The 11,710-nt window shown below is 41.1% G+C and overlaps 1 protein-coding gene across 1 annotated transcript in view; it reads left to right on the top strand.

Annotated features, from left to right (window-relative positions):
- Positions 1–4,855: 4,855 nt before the first annotated feature.
- The window catches only part of LOC108880102 (uncharacterized), a 31,869-nt gene continuing 25,014 nt past the window's right edge, over positions 4,856–11,710 (top strand). Inside the window, exons 1-9 of the mRNA XM_051077261.1 lie at positions 4,856–5,294; positions 6,061–6,360; positions 6,577–6,597; positions 6,802–7,065; positions 9,216–9,334; positions 10,013–10,154; positions 10,437–10,703; positions 10,894–11,154; positions 11,266–11,526. Of these exons, the coding sequence (XP_050933218.1) occupies positions 4,988–5,294; positions 6,061–6,360; positions 6,577–6,597; positions 6,802–7,065; positions 9,216–9,334; positions 10,013–10,154; positions 10,437–10,703; positions 10,894–11,154; positions 11,266–11,526 (1,942 nt within the window). The 5' untranslated portion in view covers positions 4,856–4,987. The remainder of the gene's footprint in view (positions 5,295–6,060; positions 6,361–6,576; positions 6,598–6,801; positions 7,066–9,215; positions 9,335–10,012; positions 10,155–10,436; positions 10,704–10,893; positions 11,155–11,265; positions 11,527–11,710) is intronic.

The raw sequence follows: 11,710 nt of genomic DNA, 5'->3' as shown, positions 1-11,710 counted from the left end.
AATTCCCCTGCATCATATTTGTGAGTTTTTGTGGTTTGTTTTGTACATAAACCGCTCATATGCATGACAATACTGAAACACTCAAGCCATCATGTCCCTTGATGTTACACTAAGGTAACTGCGCCCCTGACAATTAAAACGTGTCTGGTTGTTTCACATCACTCTTCCTTTAAAACACTGCCGGCCTCTTCCCAAGGCACCTATCCCAGAAACATGTGCCGCCACGCCTCCTTTTTTCGCAACACAGGTTTCAGTTGGCTCAAGTCCCTCGAAACACAAAAGGAATGGTTCAAGTATTATCCCCAGTGCACTGTAAACTGTGTAGTTTATCAATAATGATACTGTGGCTGCTCTCAATGGGGAATAGTTCACAGCTAAAACGTGGAACATGACTCAGCCAAAGAGATGGCATTTTGTTTGAGACGCACAGATCTTGGAGATATCCCCACTCAATTCTGGAGGTAGTTTAGCAGCTTACGTAATATCCCATTGTAGGAAAAAACTACCAAGTGAGTTTATATAACATTTACTGCTATATGTACAGACACATACGCATGTGCAGACAGGTGACGAATGAAAGGATAAATCTAGAAAATGAGTAGAGAAAAAGGATATTAGCTCCATCCATAGGACACAAGGGGTCACTGAATGATTTCATGAGTATGAAAATGATGTGGATCATATGCAGTCATATACAGTCTTTGCCGTCACCAGATCTCAAGCCAGTTGAACACCTGTCTACCACCATCATCAAAACACCAAATGAGGGAATATCCTTCGACAGATTGGTGTTTCATCCCTCCAGTAGAGTCCAGAGACTTGTAGAGTCAATATCAAGGTGCACTGAAGCTGTTCTAGCACCACATGCCTGATTTTCTTTTTATTGTGTGACGTCTCTGCTTTCCTGGAAATCTGATTTTAAACGATGATAGGAAATCGTTTTGAACAAAAACAACAACAACAAAAAGATACAAGTCAAACTACACTCCTGTACAAAGGAACCTTTTTGTGGATGTTTTTTTAACCTGCTTCTCTGTCTCCTGAGGGATTATTGAAGGTATCTGACCTGATCTCATGCCATCATGGTGAGCTGTGAAAGATGCTTTGTCACAGTATAATGAGTAATCTGAAGCCTCCCACAAAATTTTTTTTCTTTTTATGTGGGGTGTGTGTGAAAATCTTGACGTATTTCTCATAAAAATTACTTCAGAGAAAACTGCATTTTTGAGTTTCATCTCAAACATTTTGATCTCAGTTTAAGGCAGGGCTCTGATGCTTAGAGGGATGGATTTTAATGTCAGCTGGCACCTCCCAGTGCAGGTAATTTATTTAATTTAGCCGCATGGTCTCAAGAGGAATTTATGGTTACACAACACCCCCACACCCTCACCACCAGACATATCTTACTTTTGATTTGTCCTTTGATATTAGAAAGCAGTCAGAGGGCTCAGTGTTTATAATGAGGCTGATCAGTCTCTAGCTCTTTCTTTCTAGCTTTCATTTAATAATAATTTAAGAATCCTTCATTAGTATTCAACTGATTTAAAATGACTTCAGAGTCCTTACTGTACCCTTGAAGCACTGACTGAGCACACTCAAGCCGTTAAGTTTAAAGTTGAAATGTTTCTAGATATTTATGTTACATGCAACCATTGTTTTAACATCCTTTAAATGACATTACTTTGATATGTAGATAGGCCCTGCTTCACACTGACATATAATCATCTCGAAGCAGCCCAACACTCGGGGGCAGTTTTGCTACGTCAGAAGCGTCCGTCTTTTTCATCCTAACGATCACTTTGAGGTACTCTGAATGTGAAACCAATTGCACACTTGGCCTCTCCACTTCTGCAAGTGTTTGTGAGATAATATTCCACATCTTTTCTAACAACACTTCAGATCTGCCGGCAGCAAACGCTAACAACCATGTTGTCTTGTAATATCATTTTTAAGAGCAGGTGCAGACAGTGCTCTGACTTAAATGACTTGAGAGTTTTGTGGGAAGTTGCGTCATAAGATGTTGAACACCTGTGACCTGTAACACTGTCTACTTCAGGACAATATCGCAGCCGCATAAAAATACAATGTAATATCACGGTGTTCACATCACTTGTCCTTATTCACTGCGCTTCAAAATTGCTCTATTGTTTATGCTGGGGAGCTAAAGTTTCCTGCAAGGTTTATGGCCATATCCACTTTCATGTTGACTTCTTTTTTTCTAATACACACCGAGGAACTAGGAGGTGATAGCCTTTTATTCTCCTGTGATAAAAGAGCCCTTTCAGCCCAGCATGTAGCCTACATACAGCCAGCTTAGGGACCAGTCTAACTGGGAGGAAATTAACTTCATATTTTTATCGAAATCCATTACCAAATGCCTTTGAACCTTCAAAAGCTAAGAGTTTAAGAAAGACCAGAATTAGTAACAGTTCCTAACCTGATGTGTTTTGTAAATACATCCCATTTAGACGAAGTCCCAATTCCCAAGATTGCATTCTTGACTTTGGTTTCAGTGGCACTTGTCTTCTTTGCTTGGGCGGCCCCTCCCAAGTCTTTATCTCTTCAGTTCAGGTCATTCACTGTGTTCTCATGTATTGTTACAGGGATGACAAAAAAAGAGCAGTTAACGCAGAAACATGTCCATGTGTGGAGTCGCAGCATGCCTTCAGATTTTACAGTAACTCAGATCGGGGGGGAGGTGGGTGGAAAGAGAAAGAAACAGAACATGAACGACTGATTGGAGAGAAATAAATGATCACAAATGCAGAGAGAGAAAACAAATAAATGTAATGATATGTGATATCTGTAATGTTTTGACAGTTTTTATTCAACACACTCTTGCTATGAGTGACGTGAAGTCTCTATTCGGGGGGGGCTGGGTTGTGTTAGTAGGTCAGTAAAGTCATGTTGCATGTTCTGTAAATTTGAATCTAGGAAAATAGATTCAAAACATTTTTTTCCATTTTCTCTGTGAGGAGCTAAAATTGTCTGATGGTTATTGTGTTTATGTTCTATCTCACACTGTCAATAAACATATTAAACACCAATTCTCAACCAATTTTTAACCTAATACGACCTTATTTGTTGACATATGAACCAAAATGTCACAACAGAAAAAAATAAAGGTTTAGAAAGAAGACTGCAACAGTGGAAATATTATTAACAGCCCATTGACTGATAAGTTTGGGGCCATCTTGAGCCCAAAACCTCATATGAACTGTTATAAAACTACAGTAACAGAAATTGCAGCAGTTCTGCATAACAGTTAAGTATTTTTATTTTCTTTGGATTTTCCCTTTTTCTTTCAGTGCTGCTGTATTTTGGGATGAGGGGCTTGCAATCGTTGAGGTCAATGTCTCCCTTTATAATGCATAACTTTTTGTAGAGGACTTCTGAAGCACGTCAGTCCAATCACAATCCACCGTTAAAGAGGCTGCAGGATCCCCATGGCCTTGAAGGCTGTTGGCAATCACAGATAATACATCTATTCAATATTCTTACTAGAGATGTTGTACAATCTGTCTGAGACTGCACTGTGTGAAAAAAAGCAAAGACAAAAGTCAGTTAAGTCCAAAAACAGTCTGGTATGAGTAACACAGAAACAGGCAGACTGATCAGTTATGAGAAAAAACTGCCCTGACGGAGGTTATGCAAACTGAAAGATGCATGACAGCCACTGTATGTGAGAGAGAGAGAGAGAAAAATGGTAGAAAGAAAGACCTTCTTATCATCCTTACCTCAGGTAAATTCACCAAACTCTCATCCATCCATCCATCCATCCATCCCTTCATCTCGCCCTCCATCCCTCCCTCTTGTGTTCTCAGGGCAGCTCTGACTGCCTGGGGCTGTTGGTGGGACAGCCCGTCCCCATTTGGGGAATACTGATTGGTTCCCACACACACTGGGCTCAAAAGAATCCAACACCTTTTGTATTTGACTCCCTTGTATACTAAACTAAATGTAATCCCGCAGTCAATGTCAAAGATGGGATTGTTGGGAGCCTTAAGCTTTTCTTTAGCATTGGTATCTCTAACTCAGGTAAATATAATTTTTTATGCTAAAACCTGGAACACTGATCAAGAATATGGATATCGTGTCATGTTAATGATCACATTATTTTTGTTATTTACAGATACCTAATAGTGCAGAAGGTAAGTAAACCAAGAAATTTAGTTTAAATAGGTCCCATATGTGTATCTGCATAAGTTAATTTATTAATATGTACAAATCAGAATAGATCACTTAAGCAACAGATTTCAAACTAAACTGAAGTTATTGTGAGGAATTCAGATTAGATAAAAATAACAACAAATATTTTTTATTTTGGTTTAATGTTGACTGTTCAGTTTTGTTTGTTTGTTTGTTTGTTTGTTTGTTTAAAGTTCCTGTTTTCATCTCTTACAGGTTGCAAAATTTTGTCAGCAACCCCCTCAGGCCCCTCATCGATTCTGGTAAAATGGGAAAAACACAACATGGCTACGAGCTATTTTTTGGACCTTCGGGTGAAAAACAATACAAATATTGCACCGGTTGTGGTGACCGTGCCAGGAACCGCGACAGAAAAGGATGTCCAGGGTTTGAGACCGGGAACCGAGTATAGTGTGTCTCTCAAAGCGTTCCAGTTCTACAGTGTGGTGTGTTCGCACACAGCTACGGCGGCCACAGGTAAAGAGGAGGACGATTAACACAACATTAACGTAAAATAGCATTAACATCTTTTAAAACGTGGCAGTGATTGGAATTATTGTTGTTTTGGTTTGAGGAGCATCATCATGAAATTCGCCCTCGGGGGTCAAATTATGATAGATATTTATAAACATATATCCAGAGAAATAAACATAGAGCATGAACATATGTATCTGAAATGCTCCCAAACTAGTTATTTGAACTGCCAAGTACTTGTAATACGACCTGTATGAAACTGTAGTCCATCTAGGCTGCGTCTTTACGCGCAATAAGCGCCGTTACACACGGACGCAACGCAGCTATGCAGCATCCTAAACGACGCTTTCTCCCCTGCTCTCTCTTCTCAGTCCCCGACACATCGCAGATAGTAGTTGGTATTGCACTGTCGAGCACTTCAATCCGTGTAGAATGGACCGAGGTACACTCGGCGGAGTATTACTACCTGCTGGTGCAATCTCAGACCACCGGCAAGATGTTCAATCTCACCTACACCAACCACAGCGCTGTAGTGGGAAACCTGAAACCCTCCACCAACTACGACTGCTACGTTTACACGGCGAACCGCGCCGGCCTGGGGAGCAGGAGCAAAGTGAGGACCATCACCACCTGTGAGTGACCAGTTTCGAAAGGATGAGTGGATGTTAAATAGTGCGGTGTGCTGATCTGAAGACATGTCTCTGCGTGAACAAAACCCTGTTCGTGTTCACCAGATTTATTTGGATGATTAACAATGTTAGTCGTCAGATTCTTAAACACATTACTCAGATGATAACTCTTAAGAAATACCATTTTTTGAATTAGTTTCTAGCTGAGGTTAAGTCAGATGTAGTCAAGTCAGTCAGTTTTATGTTTTATTTTTTTCTGTCAGAGACTAGAAAATTACAGGCTGTGCTGTTAAATTCAGATTTAACAGCACTAAATGAAATCAGTCTTGATTTCAAGGTCGGCCTGAATATGGGGTCATTGGTCCTTTAGCAAACATTTATCACCATGGGCAGTTTTCACTGGAACTGTTTTCTTGAAGAGATATAGTTATGGGAACACTGTCTCAGACAAATGTCTTATTATTTACTCTAAGCTGCACAAATTTAATTTCTTTCAACTTCATCATATCAGGTTGGCATGTCTGATCTCAAAACCCTAGCACACAAAACCAAAACTATCATATCATGTCTAAACACCTCCAGGGGTATGAATTTTGTGATTTTGGTGAACTGTTCCTTTAATATTCTGCTTGATGTGACATTCCCTGTAACTGCACTGATAAACTGATAAATGAGACCCTTTCTTTCAATTTAGTTATTATGGTTGTTAGATTTGTATCAAAAATGAATATGTAATGTGGATTTAATAAGTGCAAGTGTCTGGTTTCAGTGGTGCAGCCTCCAGTGAACATTACAGCAACACAGACCAGCCGTAGCACAGCGAAAGTGACGTGGCAGCCGGTGCAGGACGTCCTGTTATACCGAGTCGCCATCCAGAGCCTGGACGAACCCAACAGCCCTCTGTCTGTGCAGAACGTCACAGACACCAAGCTGGACATTCGTGGCATCCTCCCATGTTCCACCTATCTGATATCAGTGTCTTCGCTCAACAAGTTCCTGATACCGAGCGAGCCCAGAAACTACACATACACCACCAACAGTGAGTCGGCGGAGTCAAACCAATATAAATAACTTTGCGATTAGGATCTAGGTCAGCTATTCTCTCTGAGGCGTTCCTTTCAGACATGCAGAATATGATCCTCGGGGGGGAAAAAGGATTCAGATGCCCTGACAACCTACTTGTTGTTGAGGCTGTCATGTAAACATAAACCTGAGAAAAAAAATCTGAATTCAAAGGTTTATCGTATTCTCTTGCAGTAATTTAATTGTGACATGTGTGACCTAGATCTCCTCTCAGTTTGCCATAGTATCTATACTGTCCATTAGGCCTTTATGAGAGTGCTGTAATACTAATGAACAGAGCAATGTCAAGGCTGTGAGTTAAAAAACAACTCTCCAATCACCACCTAACAACTGAATACTTTTAGTTTGAGGACCCTTTTTGATCAAGTACATGAAAGGTCTGTCCTCTACATCAAAAAAATCATACTCTGTTCTGTGCTACTTGCAGAGCTGACACCAGTTTCATCAGTATCTGTGGACTACACCTGCACCACTCGCTCTGCCAACGTGCACTGGTCGGCCGTGTTCGGGGCAGACTCCTACAGGGCCACGGCGATAGGTGACAACGGCACGCAGCTGACGTGCACCAGCCAGAATACCAGCTGCAAGATCACCGGACTGAGCTGCGGTCAGAACTACATAGTGCACGTAACGCCCATATCGGAGAACTGTGAGAATATGGTGAACAAGACCATCACCACTTTTCAGACTGGTGAGACCAAAAACAAAGGAAAACAAAAACATGTAGAAACACACATACAAAAATGAAGAAACAGATACACACACACACATTGGCATCTTCTCCAAAGTCCATTCTGATCAAGTTTGTTCAATACAGATAATGTGACCCTTTCATAACCAGCCAGCTCAGCCATTGTTGTACAGTAGGCCTTTCTTCACAAGGAGGTAGTTGCTTTTTCCTTCAGTGACTCAGCAGTATCTGTTCAGCTGTTGTTAAACAGTCTCCTCACACCTCTTTAAGTCTTTCTGAATCAACTCACAACCTACAGTATTGAAAGGTTTGTGCCAGCAGGCTGCAGCAGTCTCTAATCTAACTCAGCATGATGATTGTATTAAATGCCAAACCTTTAAAGGTGCTACAGTGGAAAACAGCAGAAAAAGGAGGCAGGGTAAGAAGCAGAAAAGACATGGAAGCAGAAACAGCTACAACCCTCTGGGTGATGCTGCTTCACCTCCATTAATAAACTTACGGCAGGCTTATTAAAAAGAAGAATGAATAGTCAAAACCAAAGCAGCAGAGGGCAGAATATCATGAAGGCTCTGAAAATGATTCTACAATTTCCATTTTTTAACTCAGTAACATTGTTCATTAGACTCTCACCACCTGATGAACACACACATCTTTTAAACTCCTCACTTACAGCTTGTAACAGAAGCTAATTTGTTGTCTCCAAGCCCAGGCAAATCAGCAGAGTGACACTTTAAATCTGAAGTCGGCATTCGGCAAATCCTGAACTCTAGATAAAGTGTCAACCTCTGTTGTACAAAAACCCGATTGTTGTCCTGAGCAGTGATGCTTAATATGCACTGCAGGGCTCTCTCTAGCATCTCCAGCGCCCTTCAATCAAAGTAGAAACTGTGACTTTTCACAATTTTTTTCCACCAAAGGATATATCTAAAGCAATTGTGAATACAGCTTGATATGATCAGCATGTCCTTCCCTCAGAAGGACTCAGAAGTCAGGTGGAATGTATTTGCCAAATGGCCTTAGGTTTTATGTTTTCGTTGGGTTTTTGCTGAATCAGAGCTGATTCCACTCCACCTACTGTTGAGGTTAAGCCAACCCTGGATTCAACTGTGATTTTGCAGAAGAGAAAGTCATCTGACTAAACCTAAACCAAACCATCAGTGCCAGTCAGCTAACTGAAATGACACTGCTCTATTAAATTTTTGGATGACGAACATTTCTACCGCTCCACCCTGTCACCTATTTTGTGCAGGCAGTTAATCCTTTCATCTCACATATCACTCTATTCTGTTAGAGAGGTTGCTCGAGATTTTCCATCCAATCCCACCCCTGGGGCCACATTGTGAACCGCTAATCTTTTGTAACTTGGATGATGCTGAATATGATTTTATGAAAAGTAATTGTTGCATGTCAAGTATACAGCCATTTAATACTTCAGAGATGACCTTGAATAACTCAATCTGGTCATATAAAACCTTTCTTATAAAAGCCTAAAGGCACAAGAAGAGAGGAAACAGCATAATTTTTAGATTATTTTTGATCTGTTTTTGTAATAATACAGCTCTTATTGATTTCTTGGAGTATTTTGAGCCTCAGAATACAGCACAATGATCCACATTTCAATTTTCACATTAAAATCACACAAAGCTGATAATTAAATGCAAGATCGCACCATAGATTGGACTTATTTAAACATAACAGACCTTACATCTATTTGTTTTTACCTCAGGATAATGATTACTGAGGTCATATCAGTCAGAGGTCATTTGGGAATAGCTATTTTCTCCCCCCTTGTTTTGTTTGTTGTCCAAGTTCACACGTTTATTTGCGTGCATCACTAGGTGTCTCCTTTGAAAACTGGGTCTCCTATTGAACTGCACTGTCTATATCATATTGTGTTGTGTTCAGTCAGCTAAGAATGAGCCTATCTTTGTGCTAAACCTGAAACCTCATACAGTGAAAAGCAACACTGGAGTGTAATCTTCAGTATCAGGGCGTTTTAACCTGAAAAGGGATTTGAGACACTCACCTTTGATGTTGATATTTAAACCCCTTTTACTTATTTTTTCCTGTTACCTCTCTTGTCTCTGATGATGCTAACTATTTATCTATCTACACACTTTAAATTAATGTATAAATATCTATTTCCTAAGTCCCCTGTCCTGCCAAGAATCTGGAGTTGTTGCGAGACTGTTCCAGCGAAGTCATCGTCTTTTCCTGGGAGCACACAAACAACACAAACTACTACCTGGCCAAGGCAGTGGACTCCAAGGTAGCCTAATGTATTCTGGGCTAAAAATGTTTGCAGCAATAATTCATAAAAGGAGGGTGTTTTGTATTTTGGAGATTAAACTGCACTTATTGTGGAGTTAAAGAAATAGTTTGACATTTTGGATCAATACCACTACTGTGTCTGTGTGTTGAATATGAAGCTATAGCCGTGGGTTTGCTTAGCTTAGCATAAAGACTGGAAATGGAGGAAAATAGCTAGCCTAGCTCTGCCCAAAGGTTAAAAACAATATAAGCACCTCTTAGGCTCCTTAGCACATTATATCTTTGTTTCGTTTATTTGTTCCATACAAACAAAACAAAAGAGTAAAAACAACAAGTAGTGGTTTTACAGAGAGTTATAGGCATGACTACTTCCTGTCTGGGAGCTGTGACTTTCTGAAGTTTCAGCTACCTCACTGCAACTTACTGTTTTTACACTTTAGCTTTTCCAAGGATAAAACAAACAAAATGTAAAGTGTTTGTTAGTGACATTAGAGGTGCAGATATTGTTACCTTTAGACAGAGACTAGCTATTTTTTCCTTTTGCTAAACTAAGCTAACCAACTGCTGTAGCTTGATGTTTACTGTAGACATGAGGGGGCTGAACAGGAGTTAATGACTACAGACTGTAATTAGTGTATACTGTAATTAAAATATTGTGTGATTTCTCTGTACCCAGGGAGTGGTCCAGGAGTGTCTGACTGAAGACAACTCGTGTTATTTCACACACACAGTGTGTGGACGACACTATTACTTCACTGTCCAGTCAATCACTGGGGAGTGCAGGAGCGAGATCAGCTCTACTGTTGACATTCGCACAGGTATGACCACACATATAGTACATCCACTCTATATGTGAGTGTTTACATGCACACTAGTATCCTGGTTATGTTTTGCACAAGCAAACAGCTTATCCCAGTTTATTTACTACCTGGAGTTGTCCATTCTCGTGTGAGTGCCCTCTGGTGGACATTTCTGTAAAACTTCATGAGCTGCTTCATATCTGGAACTGTATTTATCGGAGAAGGATGCAAATTTACTTATACTCCTACTTAATTTACTTAAAAATAACTTAATCTTTGGATTCATTCCCCTCTTTCCAGCGCCCTGTATACCCCAGAACATGCAAACATCGGCCGACTGCAACTCAGACGTTCTGCTCAGCAAGTGGGACTTGGCAGAGGGGGCTCTACGCTACACTGTGGAGGCCTTCGGCAACAACGGAAACAACAGCCGCTACAACTGCAGCTCAATGTCCAACAGCTGCGCTATAGAGGGCATCCACTGCGGAGAGTACTTGACCATCTACATCACTGCTTTTGACGACGAATGCGCTAGTCCGAGGACACTGGGCCCTGTGGCTGAGACAGGTGAGGGAAGGCTGTTGGAGCCTGATTATTACATGTCAGCAGTGGTGGGAATTAATTAATTATAAGTTTCTGTCCCAGTTTCATCAGAGTCAAAGGAGACTTTAAGGCATGAATCAGGTGTGAGTAAGTTGATCTCTAACTGGGAATAGGTTTAATCTTTTCTCATTTTGATTCTTCCCCTCTCTCTCAGTCCCGTGCACTCCTCAGGATGTAGCAGCAGTGAAGGAATGTGGGGCGGACTCCATCGTGGCCACCTGGCAACTGACCCCTGGTGCAATTTTCTACGTCGCCATGGCGATGGACGATGATGGTGTCATTCACAACTGTAATGCCATCGATCTGACTTGTACAATAGATGACTTGAAGTGCAGCACCAACTACACGGTGTACGTCATTGCCTCCAACTTCATGTGCAACAGCTCTGAGAGCGAGATGGTCATCATAGAGACAGGTACTGAGTGTTGGATTAAATTCTGTCTCAGCATTTCATCTCAAAATATCCCAAGATTAAGAACGTTTTGTTTCATTCTGCTGCTTTAACTGTCCCTTTGTCTCATTTCAGCTGCATGCCCACCAGACAACGTTGCCGCCTCCCTGGACTGTGCAGCCAACGAGGCTCTGATTTCATGGCATGGCCAGCCCAAACTCAACTCGTTCACAGCCACCATTATGGATGAAGAACAGGGACTTCTCAGCTGCAGCTCCACTACAAACAGCTGTAGAGTACCAAACCTGAAATGTGGCAAGCTCTACACTGTTACTGTCATCCACCACGATGGCATCTGCCCCAGCATCCCCTCTGAGGCCATCTACTTGGAATCTGGTAGGAATACGTACTGCTGTAGTGTGTAGTGAGCATTACAGCCCAGCTACAGATATGTAGTTTCATTCTCTTTTTTACTACCTGTGCATCAGGATCTGCGCTTCACATCTCTACATGTACATTTTTGTAAACGCATTTCCCTAAGACCAACAAAAAATTTGAATATAGAATTACATGGAAGAAG

This window comes from Lates calcarifer, linkage group LG17, assembly GCF_001640805.2.
Source record: "Lates calcarifer isolate ASB-BC8 linkage group LG17, TLL_Latcal_v3, whole genome shotgun sequence".
Lineage (NCBI taxonomy): Eukaryota > Metazoa > Chordata > Actinopteri > Centropomidae > Lates > Lates calcarifer.
The sequence above is the reverse complement of the archived record's forward strand: the minus strand, read 5'-3'. Positions and strand labels throughout refer to the sequence as shown.